At 39.6% G+C, this 23,859-nt stretch overlaps 1 protein-coding gene across 16 annotated transcripts in view; it reads right to left on the reverse strand.

The window, feature by feature from the left end:
* CD55 (CD55 molecule (Cromer blood group)) overlaps positions 1 to 23,859 on the reverse strand; it is a 79,609-nt gene that overhangs the window by 28,104 nt on the left and 27,646 nt on the right. For 4 of the 16 annotated variants that reach the window (XM_054711840.1, XM_054711833.1, XM_054711834.1 and 1 more), the window contains one exon: positions 19,866 to 21,375. The exons of 2 other annotated variants lie outside the window; for them this stretch is intronic. In XM_054711840.1, the coding sequence (XP_054567815.1) occupies positions 21,311 to 21,375 (65 nt within the window). In that variant the 3' untranslated portion in view covers positions 19,866 to 21,310. Of the gene's footprint in view, positions 1 to 8,538; positions 9,198 to 19,865; positions 21,376 to 22,249; positions 22,356 to 23,859 lie in introns of those variants that run through there. 10 more of the 16 variants (XM_054711844.1, XM_054711839.1, XM_054711841.1 and 7 more) reach the window with 8 other exon arrangements.

The following is a 23,859-nucleotide window of genomic DNA, read 5'->3' on the forward strand; positions in this document are numbered from 1 at the left end:
TTCCGTAGGTTGATGGCAGTTTGGCTGATTTAGGCTGGGCTCAACTGGGTGACTCTGCTTTAGAAGGAGGAAGCTGGGCTAGGTTATGGGTGAACTCCAGATTATAGGTGAACTCAAGCCTATTCCCCATTTTTTCCCCCAGGGCCTCGTCTAAAGGTCTTCATGGCTGTTTATCAAAGGACAGTAGGGCAAATGCAGACACATATTTAAGTGTTCTGATTGTGTCAAATGTGCTAAAGTTTCACTGGCCAAAGCAAGTCATTTGGCCAAGGCCAACATCAATGGTGGGAGAGGAGGGGTAAGGGGGTGTAAACTTCTCTCCTGTGGGACAGCAGTGAATATTTACTACATTATTACAGGTCAAATAATTTCACTTTTAGGAATCTATCCTAGAGAAATAATGAGAAGTGCATGCAAAGTTACTAATCTCTGCGTTTGTAGTAAGATGAAAACAAACCAAACATGCAAATATCTAAAAGCATGGATAGCTAAGTAAAGTAGGATCTATGAAGGAAATATTATACAGAAACCTGTAAAACATAATAAGGAAAACATGAGGAAATTCAAAAAGCAGCATGAAGGAGGAAGACAAATTGTCAGTTATAACATGAAATTTCCCAGTGACTGCTTCAGCATTTTAGAAGAATGACAACGTTCTCCACAGGGAAAAGCTGCTCTTTTGTTTGTGGAAGATGAAGGGGCATCTCTGGCGCTGAAAAAAGGCCATAGGCCAGTCTAGATAACGAGAGATTTAGAAAAATCAGAGACAAATTTCTCATCATATCACAAGTTCTCAGTTTTTGCATTGGTACCCTGAAAGAGTGTTCGAGACCTTGAGCAAGAAAGAGAAAAGAAGCAAAAGGAAGGTCAACCATAGAGCAGTAGTCCAGGCACTAGGGAAACATTGCTTTTGAAATGAAAATAAACATCTAGTTATATAAGAATACTTGATCTTAATTTTTAAACTTTTCACCATATATTATTACATGGTGCTTTTAATTAGAAGAGAAGAGCATGACAAATACTCAAAACCTGTTAATACGTGAATAAAAAGGTAATTATTTCTCTACCCATCAGTTGCAGAACTGAGGCCCAATCCGTTTACTGATTGGTTGGATTTATACATTGTACCTGCAGGTTAGTGAATTTGAGCAACAGTGACACCTGCTATTTCTTTTTCAGTTATTTTCCTGTCTTTTTCCTCTGCTATTGCCAAACCTTTAGCAAATACCTTTATTTTAATGTCCAGCAGCAACGTGGGTTTGGTGTTTTGGAAAATATAGGAGTGGGAGCTAGGCAATAAGAGGAAATGATAAGCAGGTGCGGGGGGGGGGGGGTGTTTAATGGGGGGAGAGGCTTCAGATGAGCAAGGGTGAACCAGAGCAATGACATCCAATAGAACATTCTGCAATAAGATAAGCCATATGTGCTTATTGAATATTTTCAGTGTGACTAGTATGCCTGGGGACTTGGATTTTCAATTTTACTTAGATATAATTAATTCAAATATAAACAGCCACATATAGCTATTATATTGGACAGCACCATGCATCTAGATAAAACCAGAAACAGTGGGTGAAAAATGATCAAAAGAATGTAAGTAGGTTGTGTGTCATTCAGAATTCTCAGAACTAGTAGAAAAGGCACCTGATATCTGGAAATCACATAAAATAGAAGCTTAAAATAGTTTATTTAGTTATTTCAGAAAGGGAAACTCTAAAATGTTGAAAGGTAACGTGTATAAACTTAAAGTTTAAAGTACATTTCTGTGTTCAGAGAAAGGACTGGAAGGATATATTCAAAATGTTAAGTTTAAGTGGTGTGATTGTAAATAATATTTTTTCTTTATCTTTACTGCATTTCTCAGATTTTCTCCATGAGCATGCATACGTTTTTATTTTATATCTAACTGTTTACTAGACTGGATAATCTTTTGAAGTATTAATTCTGCCCTCCTCCTAAAATTTCTCCATTTCCTTCCCCTGCTCAATTGACCAGGTAACTTACTGTGACCCTGGGCTTCCTCGTTTCTGGGAAAGTGTGTGGTTGGCAGAAAAGCAGAAGTTATCTGCAAGATTTCCGGTCTTTTGTTTGAGGATGTAAAGATGCGCAAAATTATTAAGAGAAATTGGGGGGTTTCAACAAACAGAAAGGGCAATAAAACTTGCTCCCAGAGAGCAAAATGCTTTTAGGGATTGAGAGAGGGGTCTGTGCATTTCAGACCACAGGCCACCAGGATGGGCTGTCTGGTAGACCTGGGGTCTTACATAACCTCAGAGGGAAATGGCTGCAAGCAACGTGTGGGGAGTAGAACTTACAAACCTTGGGATTCTCTGCTTTACAAGGATGTCCCTTGTCTCAGGGGGTGAGAGAAAGCTGCCAACCATGAAGGTGTCAGCTAGCAGCAAAGGACATTTCAGCGATAATCTGTGTGGATGAAAGGGCCCAATACCACTTCTTGCATTTCATTCCAGTCCTGGTGTAGGTGTGAAGGGCAAAGGAAGAAATGAAATTTCCTTCCTGCTGGTCAGGAAGGATTTGAAAATTATATTAAGTAGCTTAAAAAAAGAAAGTGGCCCAGCCAGTGTGGCTTAGTGGTTGAGCATTGACCCATGAACCAGGAGGTCACGGGCACATGGCCAGGTTGTGGGCTCCATCCCCAGTAGGGGGCGCGCAGGAGGCAGCCAATGGATGATTCTCTCTCATCATTGATGTTTCTATCTCTCCCTCTCCCTTCCTCTCCTTCTGATATCAGTAAAATTATATTTTTAAAAAAAAGGAAGAACTTGAAGAAAATGGAACCCTGTCCAGTATACAAAAAGATGGCTGGGTTTGATTCCCAGTCATGGCACATACCCAGGTTGCAGATTTGATCCCCATTTGGGGTGTGTGTGTGAGGCAACTGATCAATGTTTCTCTCTCACATCATTTTTTTCTCTCTCTCTTCCTCCCCCTTCCTTGCTCTAAAATCAACTTAAAATATTTCCAAAAAGAAGAAGAAGAAGAAGAAGAAGAAGAAGAAGAAGGAAAAGAAGAAGAAGAAGAAGAAGGAAAATAGAACCCTTATGCATTGCTGATTGGAAGGTGAAATGGTGCAACCACAGTGGAAAAGTTTAGCAGTTCCTCATAAAGTTAAACAAGGAATTACATAATCCAGCAATTCTACTTCCAGGTATAGACCCAAAGGAATTGAAAGCACAAACTCCAATACATACTTGTGTGGACAAAAAAAGGGCCACATGCTAACCTGAAAAACTCAGGGAAGGTCTGCGTGGAGGCCTTGCAAACTCAAGAGACCTAATAGTAAAGTAACCACAAAGGATGTTCTGAAATTAAAAACCTTTCATTAAAAAACAGTTTGTAGTGGGTAGTCATGTCCTAGGCCAGTATCTTCCTTGACAAAGATCAACTTCGATCTTTATTGAGTCTATTGTCTTTTTGCATCTAAGATAACATACCTGTGAAATGTCAGGGTAACTTGTAACTTCCCTTTTTCCAGACCCCTCAGGGCACAACCATATATGCCTGGGCGCCAGGACTGGAGACCACAAATTCATTAATTGTTATTGTTATCATGTTAATTGTTGACTGTTAACTATCCTATAGCCTCCTAAGTAAAAGAAGTATTTGTCTACCATTTTACTTTTTATCCAATCCCAGAGGTTTCCTTGCTTTGCTTTCTCCCGCCTCCTTAATCCATCACCAATGGATTTCATGTGACCCACTTACTTTGATTGTAATGTACAAAACAAGGTGAAAAACTGCCATTCTGGAGCATTATCCCAATATGTTGAGATTCTGCTTCCTGGCAATTGTCCATAGTTTGGCTCAAATAAACTCAGAAAAATTCTTTACAGGTTTGAATGTTTTTTACATGAACACTTGTGCACCAATATTCACTGAAGCATTATTCACAATAGCCAAAATGTGGGAACGATCCAAATGGCTATCAACAAGGTAGTGGTAGAACGGTACCAGGTGTTATTGGTAATTGGACCTCGGTTCAGCAACCTTGGCGCTTCAGTTTGGCAAAGAAAGGATTCAGAGCCAAGGAAATCAAATGGAAGGAGAAAGTTTCTTTAGGAAGCCACAGAAATAGAAAGGAGTGAGTCAGCTAGGTTGTGACAGCTCAGGAAACAAATTACAGCAAGCATGTCAAACCCAAAGGCTAACATGAACCAAATAAACAAGGTTTAAGTTTATGTGGGCCGCAAAAAATCAAAAAGCTTCAATTTTCATAGAAACGTAGATTTATTTCAATAGAGACATGCTGAATACAAAGGGCTGACATAAATGAGTAATCATTAGCATAAAATAATAGAGCATTTTAATAATTAAAATTTTTTCTTACCAGACACTGAATAACTGCACAAATTAATAAGCGTAAGGCAAATAAACCTATTTTTCTTGTTCTCCGAAAGCGAAATATTTCCTGTTGCGCACACCAAACAAGTCAGTCCAAGACTAATGACATGGCAGTCGGCTGCTAAAATATTCACTGCTAGTATTAGTGGAAATGGTGTGCCTGCGCATAGGTGTGTAAGGGAAATCAATGCAACACGATTATAATAATCAGTCACTATCAAACGTGGTAGTTCATTATTAATAATTACATATAACAAGATATTATAAAAATTAAATTACGAAAATTTTATTAAAACGTTTCTTACATACCGTTATGTTGGCTGGGCAGCAAAAATATTCATTGTGGGCCATGAGTTTGACATGCTTGAGTTACAGAGGCAAAAGAAGGGCCCTTGGAGCTTAACGGAAAGAAAGGCAAAGTTATACACCCAGAGAAAGGAGAGGAAGAAAGGCATGAGCATGAGAGAGAGAGAGAGAGAGAGAGAGAGAGAGAGAGAGAGAGAGAGAGAGAGAGAGAGATCCTGTGTGCACCCTGGGGACAGAAGAGGATGGGACAGGGAGGTGGGAAGGGCAGGTGTGCTCTCTGGGGGAGGATCTCAATAGAATGTTCATCAGCTTTCCAGGTGTGTCTTTTCAGGGTCGTGGTCTCTACTGATTGGTTGGTGCCAGGACAGGGATCATTAGTCATTGCAGCTGGTCCTGATGTCAGCCATGGGGTCACTCCTCCTGACCTTGCTGCTTTTTCTGGACCTGGAGCTGAAACTCAATTGAATCTCTAGGCCTTAATGCTTCAGGGAGTGGTAGTGCAAGGGCTTCTATGGGAGTAGAATGAGGCTATTCTCTAGCCCCCTGCTCCTCCTCTAAGGGGGTCAACTACATGACCAGCAAAATGCCAGGGGAGGAAAGGTCAGGGGAGGGTCCAAACCACATGACCAGTGATGTGAAAGGTCAGGGAGGTCTAAACCACGTGACCTGTGTTATGCTAGAAGAGGAAAAATTCACCCTGAGACTGAGGTTCCACCCTACAATTGTTCCTCCCTACAATTGTTCCACCCTACAGCTTCTGCTGCTTCAGACTTCCTGAACTCCGATCTTCACCTCTCAGCATTTTTGAGAGGGTGTCTCTCTGTTTTGATCCAAAACATGTCTCCACCAGAAGCCAGAGCAAGTGTAGCAGCCATCTAATTTGTTTTCCTCTCTCAGGAATCACAGTCCTACTTCAGCTGTTATTTTATGTCTGAAAACAACTGCTCTCTAAATGTAATCCAGTTTACTTGTGTTTTATGGCAGCGGGACAAGCCTGGCGCTAGTTTTGCTGTCTGGCCAGATATGGAAGTGTAAATTACTATATATATTTTTTTAATTTTTAGAATTTGCTTTGTCATTTTTTAATCGTATCTAGTCGTTTTCATTATGTGTTTTTCTTATCTTATGACTTCTACTCTTCACTTCTCTTTGAATATTGTAAATATCCCTAACTGATGGCATGTTCATATTTTTCTATTATCTGTATTTCTTTTTAAAAAAATATTTTTATTGATTTCAGAGAGGAAGGAAGAGGGAGAGAGAGATAGAAACATCAACGATGAGAGAGAGTCATTGATTGGCTGCCTCCTGCACAACCCCAATGCGGATTGTGCCGGCAACCCAGGCATGTGCCCTTGCCCGGAATCGAACCTGGGACCCTTCAGTCCACAGGCCAATGCTCTATCCACTGAGCCAAACCAGGTAGGGCTATCTGCATTTCTTTAGATGTGATTTCTCTAGTTCAGTGGTCAGCAAACTGTGGCTCTGTTGACTAATGAGTTTGCCGACCACTACTCTAGTTCATTGTACCTTATTTCTCTGTCTCTTCCCTAGTTCTCTGTCTCCTCTTGGGAGTTATACATTTTTACTAGGAACTCTTCTTCAGTGGGAGTTGTTTCCACAGGAATTAAGTTAATGGTCTGCGAAGGTCCCCCTGTTGTGGGCCACGAGTTTGGCTATGATATTGGACAGCAACGAGCATCCAGATAAAACCAGAAACAGTGGGTAAAAAATGATGAAAAGGCCGAAAGGGTTTCAGTTTGATTAGTTCTGGTTTTTTGCATGTCTTCATGCAAATTCATACAACACATTGAGCAAGGTTTGAGGTGGGTTTTCTATGTCATATTTCTTGCCTTTTTGCTGCCTCCCTGGCCTAGAGGGCAGGGTATCCTAGCTTCCATTGTACGGACTGGCTCTCACATTTATGAAAGGGCCCATTTATAAGGGCCTGATGTTGCCTGGGACTCTGAGCTCAACTCCCAACCCTGTTGAGTTTCAAGTGAAGAATCTCAAAGGTTTTTCCAGATTTGTGCTGATTCTACTACAATTTAATCAAAAATTGATTTCAATCCCCTCGTTTTTAGTCATACTGATACCATTGTAATGAGCTAATCCTATAGGGAACTCCTATAGGGAACTCCTCTATAGGTCACTGGGTTTAGCTCTTGCTCACTACATTGATTTTGAATATTGTACTCATTTCTCCTACCTGGGGATTTCCATTCTTAATTTCAAGCTCAGTTATGTATGTTAAAAATTAATTTGGATTTATTGTATTATTTTGTGTGGGAAGGGGAACTTCAAAAGTCAGTATAGTCTACTGTGTTGACTTGATATATGTGTAGTAATAAGAGGTACATCACATTGCTTCTCAAGGAACACATTTTTCTGAATCACAGTCTTTAACTTTTCGTGAATGTATTATTTATCCCATGCTTTGTTCCAAAAAGAATGTTAGATGCTAGTGTATGAATTTATGATCTGCTTATCTAATCTAATAATAGACAAATATGCAAATTGACCATACCTCCGACACACCCACAAGCCACGCCCACAAGCCACGCCCACCACCCAATCAGAGAAAGCATGCAAATTAACCCAAACCAAGATGGCTACAGACACAGAGAGCAAGGTTTCCTAGGTAACAGAGGAAGCCAAGCTTTCTGCCAGCCGTTGCAGGCCTAAGCCTCCACTCAAGCTACAAAGTTTCAATTATAGAAGGTAAACAAATTCAAACAAATGGCGGCAGAATGGAGCTTGAGAGAGCAGGTCAGGGTTGCCGCCGGCAACAGGGGAAGCAAAGCTTTCTGCACACCCTGGCCAGGCCCACCCGCTTAAGGCAACAAAGTTTCAATTATAACCCCAACACAAATGGCTTTGGGCCTCGAAGGGAGCCCCAGGCTTGGCTCTGCTCCAGGCTACAAAGTTTCAATTGTAGAAGGAAAATAAATTCCAGATACCAGGGCCTCCGCTTGCGTTGCCAGGGGGCGTGGTAGGCCTGCAAACCACCACAGGCCCCTCACTCAGGCCGCCCCACGCCCCAAGGGTACCCCACCCTGATCAGGGACACCCTTCAGGGCAAACCAGCTGGCCCCCACCCCTGTACCAGGCCTCTATCCTATCTAATAAAAGAGTAATCTGCAGATTGATCATCACTGCAACACACAATATGTCTGCCCCCATGTGGTCAAATATCCTGCCCCCATGTAGACACAGGATCGCCACCACAAGATGGCCAGCAGGAGAGGGCAGTTGGGAGGCACCTGGCCTGCAAGGGAGGGCAGTTGGAGGTGATCAACCCTGCAGGAGAGGGCAGTTAGGGGTGACCAGGCTGGCAGAGGAGGGAAATTGGGGGCAAACAGGCTGGCAGCAGAATGGTTAGGGGGTGATCAGGCTGGCAGGCAGAAGCGGTTAGGGGCAATCAGGAAGGCAGGCAGGCAAGCAGTTGGGAGCCAGCAGTCCTGGATTGTGAGAGGGATGTCTGACTGCCCGTTTAGGCCCGATCCCAGGGATCAGGCCTAAACGGGCAGTCGGACATCCCTTGAGGGGTCCCATATTGGAGAGGGTACAGGCTGGGCTGAGGGACAACCCCCCTCCGTGCACGAATTTCGTGCACCGGGTCTCTAGTTTGATTATAAGGTACGTCAATAAGGCATGGAGCATGTTATTTTAATTTGTATACTCCAGGACATCAAATGCAACACCAGCTTACTATGGTATTGAATAAGGATCTGTTGAAAAGAACACAAAGGAGCTTTCTAAAATTTTCCTAAGAACTGGTATTTACTAAGTTCAAATTCTTTAAAATACAACTTAAGACAAAATTTATCCATTTTTATTTGATTTTAAGACAACTGTTAAATATTTAAGTATGCAAAGAATCTCTCAAATAGTAGCTTCTTTTACATCCCCCCCCCCTCCAGCTATTAATCTGATAGGAAAATATAGCATTAGGAAAATCTCAATAAGAAATACTTTCTGTAAGAAGCCGTGTTTCAATGAGCTAAAGTGGAAAGTGACAAATTAGAGCCAATCCTTGGAAATTGTTTCATTGATCATAATTCAGATAAACAAAAGTGTATAGAGAATTATATCATGAGCTTTAGCAAACAGCATAAGAAACAAAAGTCTTGTGAATGGGAGTAGGGGATCAGGAATGAGAGAGTGGTGGCATTCTTGGGAGTTTGTTATTGGGTCACCCAGGGGCAGCCTCAGGATCTGGAGCCAGAGCAGAGTGGGGTGCAGGGGGAGGGACCCCTTCTGTAAGGAGGAGGTGACAGCTGTAGGAACTCTGAATACTCTCCACACTTGTTGGTTGTAGCTCCATCAAGGGCAGCGTTTCTCAGAGGGCTTGTGTAGCCAGGGACGGAAAGGGCCTCCGGTTGACCTCCCAGCTCGAGACTTCAGGAGGGTTAGAAGCACCCCATTTCTCCTCACTTTAAGAAAATTCCTAGAGACGCTTAGCTGGAAATTTATGCAACTGGATGGCCTCAGACTTCCCGAAAGGAGGAGGAACTTCTTGCTTTCTGCCAAGGAATAGGTCATTTGGAAAACTTGAGGCTCTGAATAGTCAGAGGATTCTCCTAAGGAGGGGACACAGAGAAGGAGGGACGAATGACACTCATTTGAAAAGCTTGGGGGGGCACAGCAGGGGAATAATTTATTTGGGGACCTGATTTCTACATCAGGATCTTTGGAAACCTCTGTGCAGAAATTGCCAGGGTCGCTGGAGGAGCAAGTTGTAAGGGGTGAGGGCAGGTTTGGGTGTGAGATGGTCTCAGCACTGAGCAGAACAGACTTCGTGGGTCTTGCTGCCCAGCTGAGGACAGAGGTAACATTCCAGCCGCTGGGCAAGTCCTCCTTCAGAGAGGGAGTCTCTAAGAGCCCACAAAGATAACACTCAAGCAGTGTATTTTAAAAAGCTAAACACACCCCAAATAGCTGTAATTTCCATGGAATTTTAAAATCTCGAGTAGAGTTTACTAAGAAAGAGGGAAAGCAGCTATAATGACTGCTCTCCAGAGAGAGATAAAGCTGAGTCGATCAGTTTGGCACTTGTAAACCAGATTAGCTATGCTGGCAAACAAAATGTTAAACCAAAAGAAAGAAGGGATTCTCTCTAGGAAAAACATATGCCAAGTTTGCTTCAGTTACTTTTTCAGCAGGGATTGCTCATAGAATCAACTCATTCTAGTTCCAGGGACTTTTGAAGGGGAGGTCAGGAACTCATTTCTAGCTTTTGATTCAATTGTAGTAGAATCAGCACTAATGCTGGAAGAAACCTTTGAGATTCTTCACTTGAACTTACTCAGTTCTCAGGTGAGGATATGAAGGCTCTGAGGTTATTAAGGTGATCATAAAAGTCAGTGACAGCTACGGCTGGAATCTGATTTCCTGACACCCAGCCTGGGTTCGTTCAAGATATAACTCAAAAGTCCCGGGCAGGAGAACATGCTCAGAGTTGGCCTGTCTGTGAAAAACAATTAAGATAATATTGACCTGGGTTGGGAAGTCACTTGTCCAGACATAATGGAACCTTTCCAGGGGCAAGAAAAATGTCGATCAGGCTGTTCTTATTTATAACCTGTCAAAGGAAGGAAGAAGGTCTGGGTACCCTTTAGGCCTTATGTTTGTACTAAAATAAAAATCTGTGATTAGTTTTGAGTGTGCCTGGTTACCAGCACAAGTAATTTCAATCCCCTCATTTTTAGTCATACTGATATCATTGTAATGAGCTAATCCTATATAATAAGAGAGGAATATGCTAATTATCCGTTACACCCTGAGGTGTAATAACTGTCTGTAACAACCAGATCACAGATCTGCAGGATGGTGGGGTGGAGAGCTACAGGAGGGGGCAGGGCAGAAAGCTATGAGGGGGGGTCAGTGGGGAGAGGGGGTCAGGGGGAGCTATAGGAGGGCGGGGCAGTGGTCAGAGAGCTACTGGGGAGCTACTGGTGCACAAATTTGTGCACAGGGCTACTAGTTAGTAATAATAGGAAAGGAGCAAAAGGAAGGCCAGACATTATAGACATGTATTTGGACAGCTTCACCAGGAATCCGCTGCAACTTTACCCTCCCCAGGAACCACAGTTCCATTCCCTGCTGAGCTGGTGGAAGGGACTAGACAAAGGGGAGATGGGCACATGTTCAGTGAAGTTGGGGTGATACAGGAAAGGTGCCTGTCAATCAAACCTGGGAACAAGATCATTGGCCAGAGTGGATGGGCTCCACTCCAAGTCAATGAAAATGTGGGGATACATAATCACCCAGACAAAGGAATTTGGACCTAACTGGTTTGGCTCAGTGGATAGAGCATCAGCCTGCGGACTGAAGAGTCCTGGGTTCGATTCCGGTCAAGGGCATGTACCTTGGTTTCGGGCACATCCCCAGTGGGGGGTGCACAGGAGGCAGCTGATCAATGTTTCTCTCTCATCGATGTTTCTAACTCTCTATCCCTCTCCCTTCCTCTCTGTAAAAAAAAAATCAATAAAATATTAAAAAAAAAAAAAGACAAAGGAGTTTGTTCTCTTGGCTCTTGTGTGGCTCTCTTGCATTTACCCGTGTCTCCTCCATAGCCCTGTGGTCCTAGAGGCAGCATGGCTCATGACCATGAGGCCCCCACATGCAATGGATTGATACACTGCAACTGGGAACACAAACTAAGCTAGCCTGATGCTGGGTTGGACTGTACCCCAGCATCGAACAGAAACTGGGCAATGGCTTTTTTAAAAATATATATTTTTATTGATTTCAGAGAGGAAGTGAGAGGGAGAGAGAGATAGAAACATCAATGATGAGATAGAATCATTGATTGGTTGCCTCCTGCACATCTCCTACCAGGGATCGAGTCTGCAACCCCAGCATGTGCCCTTGACTGGAATTGAACCTAGGACCCTTCAGTCCTCAGGCCAACACTCTATCCACTGAGCCAAACCGACTAGGGCTGGGCAACAGCTTTAATCCTACCTCTGCTGAAGTCACAGCTATACTTCTTCCATAGTGGGGCAGAGGGAAATGGGACCTTGGAAACTAAGGGATTTAACTCCACCCAAATAAAGGGCACTCATTCTCCCTTGCAAGTCTCAGAAAATTATTTTTCTCATGTCATTGCAAGAATCCCACTTCCCTACCTCCCAGCCCATCCCCAACCCTGGAGCAAACTGGTGGGGAAAGGGAGAACTCCCCACCAATAACAATATTAGCTGACAAGGAAGACTGGGCTTGAGATTACAGCTTTGGGTTTTACATCCCATTATGTTTAAGTGGAGTGCATGGGATGATGGTGATGGAGGGCAGGAAGCAGAAATTAAGAGAAACTGGGGTTCCAATTCAGTAGCTCTTTCACATAGAGTATATGGTCAGGATGTACTATTCCACAAATATATTCAGAAGATTTCTAAGATACCCAAGAATTAGTGGACTTCCAAGTGGATTTGGTGTTTACTTGTTCAAATGTTACAGAACCTTGACAGAAACAGAAAAAATGCAAGACCTTTTATCTCTGTCCTCCATTCCTGTCGTCTCATGGTTTTATACAAGTCACAACTCCTTTGATGGAACTAGAGTGACTAGAAAAGTGACGTGTAGGAAGAGAAAAAAACAAAAAAACAGAACTCTTTAAAGAAAAGGAACCTGATACCACTCTTCTTTATAGTTGGTTTCTGCCTCTCACATGCACACTTCTTGCAGCGTGCCTTATGCAATCAACAAATACAGACACTTAGCTTGTGTTTTTTTTCCTTTATTTATTATTTTATTATAGACAAATGTTTGTTGAACTATATAGCATCTTCTCCTGGACATTCTTCTAATTCATGGCAGAAGTCTTACCTTAGCAATAATTCACCCATTAGTGTTTTAAGAAAATGGCTGTAGAAAAAGACCGGCAAGGTAGAAAAATATATATTTGTATAATTGTATGTCTTTGAAGCCTCTCAAATTTCTGGATATTTTTTTTTTGATGGTCAGTTTAATTCAGCCTAAAGTATAAGCTTTTATGAAGTAGTCTTCGATCTTACTACCCACATACTTCTCACATTCAGGGACCTTTTGCTATCTTTATTATGTAATTTTATAATAACTTATGTTCCTATTGGATATGAGTATTTATACAAATATTAGGTCACTTATTCATCATAATTGCATATGGGGAAGGTCTTATAAAAAGCCCTGGATTTGGAATCTGGGAATCTAAGATAAATTTTCATCTCTGCCATGTACCTGTTTATTGAGGTTGGGTAAATTGTAAGATCTCTTTGCACCACATTTCTTCATCATAAGACGGATCCATAAAACACGTATCCTCTGGCAAAGTTGTGGGAAGGGTTAAGAAGGCCATGTGTACAAAGGAAGTTTAGGTCTAGGCAGAGCTGATAAAATGGCCATCTAGTTAATTGACTCCATCACATACATAAGAACTGAAAGCACCTTTAAGATACGTTTTTAAATTAGAATTTTAGATTTTGGATTAAAAGATCTTGTTAATATTTCAAAACCTTGACACTACCAATTTGAATGGAGACAAGTAAAATTTAAATAAAGTTACCATGTAACAGCAAATATTATTTCCTCCCTGTGCAACTACAAGATAAATTGTGGGGACCTTGATACATGTACCATTAACAACCACAGTAATTCCTATTTATACAGCACTTCAGATGTTTCAGTGTGATGGTGACTTTACTTATTGTACAAATATTTGAAATATATTTCCACCACTAGATGGAGACATAATCATAACTGGTCAAAGTTCACTTACCTGCTTAAAAGAAAGGGGAAACAAACAACTTACCCTCCAATAATTGCATATGGGACAATATGTGTACATTAGCAATACGTTCTGATAAATTTGCCAATCTGATTAATAAAAATTACTTTATAATTTATATTTGAATACATTTGAATACCTTTGATTTTGAACCTCTTTTCATATTTTTATTGACTACATGCAGTATTCCCACTGGAATTGCCTATTTGTATTGTTTATCCAATTTCTTATTTATCTGTTTGTTTTCAATGTGTAGAAAGAAAATATTTTATAATAGTTATTAACTTGTCTACTATATTGGTTGAAAATATTTTTTTCTCTGATTTACATTTATAGTGAATTGCCATTTATAATGTTATTGATTTTTAGAGAAAGAGCTGGAAGGGGACAGAGAGAGAGAGAGAGGCAGAGAGAGAGAGAGAGAGAAACAGAGAGAGAACATCAATTTGTTGTTCCACCAATTTATGCATTCACTCGTTGTTTCTTGTATGTGTCCTGACCAGGATCCAACTGCAACCTTAGAGTATGGGAATGACATTCCAACCAACTGAGCTACCAGGACATGCCATCTATAATTTGTAATGTGATCAAATATTTTATAGTTTGGGGGGTTCTGGTATTGTTTATTTAATTGTTATTCTCAACTTTTATTATATAAACACTCATATAATCATAAAATAATAGATGTATATTTAAATTTTAGATATTTAATCCACCTGGGTTTTAGTTATGTACCAGTGAATGGTGTGATGGGGCAATATTTTTTCTTCCAGAACAACATACATTTATGCTGGTCTCATTTTTAAAATACTGCATTCTACTGAATTGAGATGTCAAGTTCATTCAAAATTAAGTTTGCAGTCCAGCCAGCATGGTTCAGTGGTTGAGCATTGACCTATGAACCAAAAGGTCATGGTTCAATTCCCCATCAGGGCACTTGCCTGGGTGTGGGCTCAATCCCCAGTGCAGGGGAGTGTAGGAAGCAGCCGATCAATGATTCTCTCTCATCATTGATGTTTCTATTTCTCTCTCCCTCTCCCTTCCTCTCTAGGAAATCAATAAAAATATTTTTTAAATTAAGTTTGCATATAGTATTGGGTCTATATATGTATTTATACATTTTACTCTATTGGTTTACCTATTATGAAATGTATATTAGTACCTTTTATCATAATTTAATTTTATCATTTGACAAACCTTATTTTAAATAATCAGATAAAGATATGAAACAATGGCTACTGTGAAAATTACAATAACTCAAATTGAGCATAGCTCCTGCAATCCTGGGGTGAAGATAAACAATTTCACTGTTCCCCTTTTGCAAGCATCATAAATCATTCATCTAGGTAATTTCTAATTTTCCTGAAACCTAAGCACAACACAGTGCTTTTTGTTTCAACAACTTTTCCACAATGAATACTCCTATTATCTTGATTTGAACTTACTTTTTCCTACAGTAAGTAATTCTGTTTTTTTAGCAAGTAATGCGGAATACTGTCCATTATACTAGTAAGTCACCCAGCTTAGTGAAAGCCCATTGTCTCTGAGTGGGGCTTTCAGGAGGGGAAAGCCTGCCTTGACTGCTTAACGACAGGCCAGCCTGGGTACCATGTATTTCCTGCCATCTCTCCTACAAAGCCTCTCAGAACCATAACATAAAAGTCACCCTCTGGTTTGTAACAAACCCCCTGAAAGTATGAGCTTCTGATTGGTTGTTGTAATAACTCGAGCCCCTTTTATGATATTTAAATTCATATATTGTGCCGCGCCAGCACGGCCAAGGGTGAACCCAGAATGGGGGGAGTGAAAGATTGAGAAAAGACAGACAAGAAAAGAAAGCTGGGTCTGGGTGGGACACTGCTTCTCTGATGGAGAGAGACAGCGCCACGGACTACAGCCACATTCCACGAGGCAAAGTGAGGGCGTGGTCAAGTAGTTTACAACATTCTCGTGGGTTTCGAATCTACTCAACTACAGGCACCTGAACTCTATCAAGCCCACATCACTCAGGCACGTGGGGCCACGTGTTTGGACCATAGGTTCAAGGCCACAACCATAGCTGTTGGCTATAATTGTGCTGGGAGGGCCCTGCCCTCCAAGCTGGGACTTGCACGTGGCCATGAGAGGACTGTGCCCTCTCATTAGTCCGAGGCTTGAACCTGTCCAAACACTGTAGCCGCTCTCCACAATATACACTGAGTGGCCAGATTGTTATGATCTCTGAACGCATAATAATCTGGCCACTCTGTATTTGTATCTCAAATGGGTACCAAAAGTATTCTAGACTTTTGCTGGAGATCAACCACCTATTTGCCCTGAGCTTTCTATCAGCCAGTGCAAAGGGGAAAATTGAGCACGATTTATAGTATCTTTGATATCAAATAAATGAGGTACTCAAGAAGTACACTGAGTGGCCAGATTATGATGTGTTCAGAGATTATAATAATCTGGCCACTCAGTGTATATGTCTTTTTTAAAAAAATATATTTTATTGATTTTTTACAGAGAGGAAGGGAGAGGGATAGAGAGTTGGAAACTTCGATGAGAGAGAAACATCGATGAGAGAGAAACATCGATCAGCTGCCTCCTGCACACCCCTCACTGGGGACGTGCCCGCAACCAAGGTACATGCCCTTGACCAGAATCGAACCCGGGACCCTTCAGTCCGCAGGCCGACGCTCTACCCACTGAGCCAAACCGGTTAGGGCAGTGTATATGTCTTATCAAAGATAAAAAATACTTGTTTTATTTTAAGGAAGAGCATGGAAATTTTCTTTTTTCCCCCAATTGTTCAAAAGGTGATGTAAAACCCATAGCTTTGTTGGACTCTTTATTCAAACAGAGAATTACGCCTGGTTGGAGATTGAATGATTAAGCTGAGGTGGGGGGTGTTAGGCTGACAAGCAGGAAGGTTAACCTCCATCTGCAGCTCAGAGAGAGGTCTGCTGCCATCTCCTGTCACTGAGGTCCCACCCAGGATGCAGATTCTTTTTTCTTTAATGACATGAGGGAGTCTGCAAGCCTTCACACTTCAGGAAGGGTGACTAAATCCCGAACCTACTGCGTTTCTGCTTTGACAGCTCACCCTGCGGGATCTGACGGAAAGGCAGGCAGAGGTTCTTAAGCTGCGGGTGAAATGAGGGCCCAGCAGAGGGAGGCTTGGTTTTGCATGTGAGAGGAGCATCTGTACAGGAACCTGTGTCCGCCCCAGATTCTCTCCTCAGTAACAGCACTGCCCCCTGGAGGGTACATACGCAGTGTGACCTGTGCTTCCCAAGCTCACTGAGGCCCTGATGGGCACTTCTGTGCAGAACAGTCTCTGCAAGGCAGCCCCCCGCAACCCCCCCCCCCGCCCCCCGCAGCCCCCCCCCCCCCCCCCCCCCCGCAGCCTCCCTCCCTGCCCTGCCCTGGTTCAGAGTGTCTCTTTCCTTTCTCTACTTCGGACAGAAAGGACAGCCATAACCTCCCCTCTGCCCACGCATGTGATGAGATCCTGCCACTGAAGATGATGAGTTTTTTTTTTCCTCCCTGACTGAAAGCCCATGAATTAAAAGGTGGGGACTGTGAAGTCCAAGTAAAAGCCAAGAGCCCTTAATGGGCAGTGAAGATAACCCTGATATATTCTGAATATAACTTGGTTTCTATGGATGGAAATTTGATCAAGACAAGTTTATGTACCTAATTCTTTACTAGAAAGATAATACTGTCTTTAGTGTGCAATGGAATTCCCACAGTATTAATATAAAAAGACCACCAACTGCAACATACATCTGGGAGGAGTCTCTAAGATATTCCCCCAAAAAAAGATAAACAATCAAGATAGCATCCCTAATATTTTAAATGTGCTATCTCTGAAATAAAAACAGTAAAGCAGCACTAATAAAACTTCCCTAGATTCAAAGGAAATGGAAGTACAACCCTGGCTGGTGTGGCTCAGTTGGTTGAGCATCGTCCCATACATGAAATAGTAGCTGACACATGGTCAGGGCACATGCCTAGGTTGCAGGTTCCATCCTGATTGTGGTATGTAACAGGATGAGGAAAAGTGAAATCTATGGTTTAAAGTCCTCAGCATCCCTGTTGAATTACAACATAGAGGAACAGAATATGTTAAATAGCAACAGCCCAATAATTAATAGTCATGCAAAGCCCCAAGGAGAAAAACAAACACAGGAGGCATGGAGCCTCAACTGTTTTCTGTAGTAAAAAGAAAACATTAAAACACATAAACGCTCACAGAAAAACTTGTACATGAATGTCCATAGCAGCATTATTCTTAACAGCCAAAATGTGGAAACAACCCAAATGTCCCTCAACATTAGATGGTGAATGGATAAACAAGATGTGGGATATCCATACAAGAGACTATTACTCAGCCGTAAAAACGAATACAGTACTAATACAGGCCCTAAATGAGATGAACCTCAAAAACATTATGCTAAGTACAAGAAGCCAATACAAATTCCCTATGTTAAAAAAAATAAAAACATATAAATACAGATAAATAACTTTAGAAACATGCCTTATTTTGTTTGCTTATACTTAATTTCAATGAACACTAGTGTATTATGTGCCAGACACTATTTTAAGCATTCTACAAATATTGACATTCTACTGTAATTTTTTTAGACTAAGAAACAGAGGTTGAATACCTTTGCACAAAATCACAGTGCTAAAGATCTCAGTATACTTTAAGTTTAAAAATTAATATATATAAAGTGTACCTTTAAAGTGTAAAGTGAATTTACCAATGATTCTATAAACTAACAATACGGTGAATACTATATTTAGCCATAGTATTAACTCAAAACTGTCATCACAAATATCATAGACCGAGTGAGTGGCTTATAAGGGTACTAATACCATCATCAGGGCCCCACCCTTGTGAACTCATCTAACTTTAATTATTTCCAAGTGGCCCCATTTCTAAACGCCATAACATAGGGAGTTAAATAATATAAAGCACAGATTTCTGTGGTTAAGCAAGTATAATTTTTTACAAGAAGTAAACATTGGTCTCAAGTGTAAAGACAAGATAATCTTTGCACCCAAAGTACAGTCTTATAGAACTTACCTTGGGAAAATATTATTCAACTTCATGATAACAGTATACAAAGTAATTATAAATCTTACAAGAAAGCCCCATTATTATTATTTTAAGAAAACTGTTAAATATTTATTTTTAGCTTTTACCCTTACCTAAGTGATATTAAAATATAAAGGTTAACTCAATGTACTGTACTGTCAAAGTTCAATATTTCCTAATATTTAAAATTCCTGCTATTATAAACCTGTGTCCATTGCTTCTAACTTTTAATTTGATCAAGCTGCAATAAAATATTTACAATTTTTATTTCTACACTAAGCCAATGACACACTGTTGTACTCTCTCCAATCCTTTTCTACCTCGAGCATGTGATGCTCTTTGCAGTCGCCAATCCTGCCATGTGACCCTCCTCTATTTGTCCTTTCTTAGTTCACATCCTGTCTTGAATAGCTCCCTGCCCAACATTCATCCACTTAGCAAAGGCAGCTGAGGCATCCTCTGTATTGTGTACAGGTGACTACTATAACACCTATAACTCCACATTCTTTCTCTCAATAAGTATATCATTTTGGTCTTTCTGTGGTAAAATATAAGCAACTTGAGTACAGACACTGTGTCATTGTCATCTTGGTAACTTGCACATAGTAGGCTCACAGGTATGTTCCTGAATAACTGAATCAGTGTCCTTGCTACTACCGCAGAAAACACCAGATTGTCACAAGTAGGCAGAGCAGGCCCTCCTAGTTAATAAATGAATTAGTAGGTAGATATGTACCTATTTGCGGTACTTTTAGGAGAGTTAAATGAATTACCAAATATTAGAAACTATTAGCAAATTATTGTTAAGTCTTGTTACTTGTACTGATTGTGGTTAGGTAAAAAAAAATATATATATATATATATCCATATTGTTAGAAACACATATTGAACTATTTACAGTGAAATGCCATGATGCATATGGAAGTTAGTTTAAAATACTTCAACAACAAAGCAGATGATGTAATGTGACAGATAATTACTGTTAAATGTAGTTATGTGTATATTCTAGTCTATTCCATAACTTAAAATGTAAGATGACAAGAATACATTAAAAATCTAGAAATTAATGTGATTGTCTTTAGGTAAATTAATGCGATTGCCTTTAGGTAAATCAGTAACAAGTGGTATAATACTCTGAGAGGATTATGACATGCTTAAAAAAGTACAATATAGTATAATTTAAAAGTAACCCAAAATGTTTCACCAAACATTTAGGAAAACCAAAAGGATCTCTTTGTAAACTACTTATGGGAGGCAGAAAGGGAATATCTTATTTAGAGATAAATTATTTATATTTAAGAAAGTAAATTTCAAATACTACATGAGACCCCAAAAAAATGTGATCAATTATTTATTTCATTTAGGGAAAATAAATATTTCTTTACATATCTTCTTGAACTTTTTTTTGTTATACATTTAAAACCAGTGTGTTATAAGAAACTGTTGGACATTGAAATTGGGTCTCAAAAGAACTGTTGGCCCAGAAAGAAACTCACTACAGACTGATTCATTTGCCTGTCACCATAACCATTATTACTTGTCTCATTTTCGGTTCTTATAAGTGTATTTCTAATAGCACATGATCTCACTCATCTAAGGGAAATAATGAACAACATAGGCTGATGAACAAGAACAGACCCAGAAACAAGGAGGCATGGATCAGACTGTTGGGCCTCAGAGGGAAGGTAGGGAAGGGTGGGGGTAAAGGGGAGAGATCAACCAAAGGACTTGTGTGCAAGCATATGAGCCTAACCAGCGGTTAAGGACAACAGGGATGTGGGGGCATGTGTGGGGAGGGGTGTGGGATGGGAATGGGGGGATGAGGACAAATATGTGATACCTTAATCAATAAAGAAATTTTAAAAAAATAAAATAAAATAAATAAAACCAGTGTGTTCACTAATATAAATAAATAATCTTAATATCACAAAAAATAAGATGTATAATTTAGAATCACTTCAGAAATATGGAACCTTTTTCATGTTAATCTTATAATATCTCTGGATACTTTTAAAGACATTATGTTAATAAAAAGACACCTTCTATCTTTTCACCCTTTCACAGGATCCTTTTACAAAAAAAAAAAAAAAGACTGTCCTAAGAATAAAATTAAAATTGTCACTGATCCATCTTAAAAGGAGCTAAATTCTTGTTAATTATCTGTACTTATATGGGAAAGAAATAATTATTTCTTCCTTCTATACTTCTCCTTTGCCACCAACTAATCCAAGAAACTTGACACTCTGAGTTATTAACATGTTTTTCATTTAAAACATTTGCCAGCCCATTCAAGCTCATTTGAGTGGAATAAGGAAAGATAAAAATGCCTCAGAGTCGAGAAGGGTTATTTTATAATGTGGTTTATCTCTCTTTGGCAATTTTCCTCAGAAGAGACTGGGCAATGTTGTTTTTTTTATTTGTGTTCAATATCCAATTAATGTTTTTAATTTTTTTGTAAGTAAAAATAACATTAAAAATTTAATGGGGGAAAAATAACTTATTTCCTTTTCTTCATGTTCACAAATATCTACACTTTTAGACACATAATCACTCTCAGTCTTGTGAGTTGTTTTATTTTCAAGAGGCTTAGAAATGTTGAGAATGTGATTCCAGGACAGATTAGTTTCTTCTCACTTTATTGACATTCGTGCGCACCTTAAAGACACTGATAACGTGCAAGATGAAGAGCACTACTGCATATATTGTGTCCGTGCTTCCAGAAACTTATAAAAACTAGGATATTCTGTGTACTTGTATGCACTTTCTTCTTATCTCTTCTTTGGCTAACTTAGGTAGCCAGTGGCTACCAGCATCATAAGCAAAACTGTCAATGTCATAAATGTGTGCCCTGAAAGTTAAAAATAAAAAGTTAAAATCAAAGTAATTTTACTTATTGGTGATAAACATGAAACATTAAGTTATGATATGATAAACAATGAAGAATATGGGGTGTGAAACAATGCAAAATTAGTAATTTATACAGTATAGACAACCTCAGCCACAGTGGAGCTAGAGTATAGTAACTATGGCCAACACCAACTAAAATAGTTTTTGAAATTAAGTGGTCGAGGTAGAATCAATTAAAGATACTTTCAGAATAAAAGTCAATGAGAACCCCTTGACTACTACACGTGAAATAGAGGAAAGTTTTGTCCAAGAAGAAGACACCTAGAAAGTTTCACAGATACGTTAACATGAAGTTATTTTTGTGTAACAATTTCCTATGACAACATAAAAGCGCTATCTTATCAGATCCATAAACAGGACTTATAAGATATACTGTACACCAAATTTTAATATTTCCTAAACATTGGAAACTCTGAAAGCCATCAAGCAAAAAAGAGAAACAGATACAATATAAGCCCATCATCTCATGATGCAAATAGTTAGAATAAAGGCATTCTTATTTGTAGACCTAATGTATCAACCTTTTGTTTTTTTCTCCCCAAAATACTTATGTCATTGCTAGCATCAAATCATTACAATAAACTGAGTGCAAAACACAGAATGAGATGATGAGCATATTGCTGACGTGTTAAGAACTGCTGACAGGTCATACTAATGGGAGATTCAATGCTAGTCAATCATTCAAAAAAAGAGAAAGAGTTCTGACAATAATAGAGGTTAAAGCCTCTATTATCTTTTATTAGTACCAGACAAACCCTGAGCCAACAGTATTGATGGACATTTTGCAAGAAATGCGATTTTACAGAACTATATACCTTTTGTCATTTACCAGAAGGTCATACTTCTGAGGCATCACCAGTTTCTGTTAAATTATGAAACATAACATTGAGTGCTTTGCTGTTCTCATGGAGGTAATAAGAGCTGAATAGTAGAGAGGGAAAACACTAATTGAATTATATCATTCTAACCTGAATTAAAAAGTAGTACCAGCAGTTGCTTACAACCACATCCTCTTTATGAGCTCAAAGGTATCAAAAGAAATAAATCCTTTCATAACAAACACAAGAATCATCAGGTGAAGGTACATTATCACCTTCAGACTCATGAACTCTTTGCCCTGTCCTCATTAAGATCAAATTTTTAATTACATTGATACGAAAGTTTTAAAAGTGATATGAATTAGGAGAATAACCAGGAATGAATAAAGTTAGCTCTTACTCTCAACAGCTTTTACTTCTCAAGTAAGGCAAGTGGAGTGTTATTAAAGGGCACATAAAAAAAAAAGGCAAATTCTTTCTAAGGGGTTTTTGCCTGAATTTCCTCTTATTCAGAAATAGAGGAATTGGGGAAACAAACAGTCCTTCCTTCTATGGTTCAACACTTTTCATCCTATCAAAAATATCATGGCCAATTACTTTGCAAAAGTAAAGAAACTGATGACAGCTAAGAGCTAGAGCAACCTGTACACTCACCACTTTCCACCTATCTCGTCTGCGTAGTTCCAAAGCGCTGGCTTTGGATAACGCTAGAGATGGAACAAATGGAAGGCAGAGCATAAGGTGGCTGGTTTACTTTTTTTTCCAGAGCAGTTTTGCTGGGGCATCTGTATCAACTCATTTTAATGACTTAGACTTGTTTTTGGCTGGGCTTTAAAGCCCATTCTTAAAAAGTTCCTGAAAATTTTGAAGAGAAAGTTATATTTTACTACATTTAGTATTATAGCCTCAAGACCACTTTATGAACAGGAAAACCTATTTTAAAAAGTCAGGACCTAATGGTCTAATATTTGGCTAAAATACTGAACCATTTAGTGATTTAAAGAACATTCATACTTATACTTTAGCTTATAATAGGCTTAATTATACTACTTAGCAATATTTGTTAATTTAAGGAGAAAGGAAAGCATTAAATGGGGCAAAAGGTAGCTCACATCTGTCAAAGAATTAAGACAGGCAATTTAGTAACAGCAGAAATATAATTGTTCTTAATTAGTGAATGAAAATGGAGGCATTAGGGAAGTATGGAAATGACTCGAGAGTTTATATGAACTCCATAATTAGTTTTCTGAACAATAAAATCTACAAGATAACAGAAGAGGGTCAATTTATTTATTTTTTTATTTTTTTATGTTTTTAAGGCTTAAGGAGATAAAAAACCTTCTGTTTCTCAGACAGACCTTTGCACATGCTGTTTCCTCCACCCAGAGGGCCAGAAGAGGGTCAATTTAAGTAATTATTTGTCTGCAGAAAATGCCAGAGCCAACCATGACAATATACTTAATATATGAATGCTCAAGGCAGGTCAGATGTTTCAGATCAGACTGTGGTGTTTTTTTCCCCTATGTGTTACTATTTTACCATCTGAAGGCCTCCTATATGCCAAGTGATGTTCTAACTTCTTTACAAGTGGAAACTCATTTGATCCT

The sequence above is a fragment of the Eptesicus fuscus genome, chromosome 22, assembly GCF_027574615.1.
Source record: "Eptesicus fuscus isolate TK198812 chromosome 22, DD_ASM_mEF_20220401, whole genome shotgun sequence".
Classification (NCBI taxonomy): domain Eukaryota; kingdom Metazoa; phylum Chordata; class Mammalia; order Chiroptera; family Vespertilionidae; genus Eptesicus; species Eptesicus fuscus.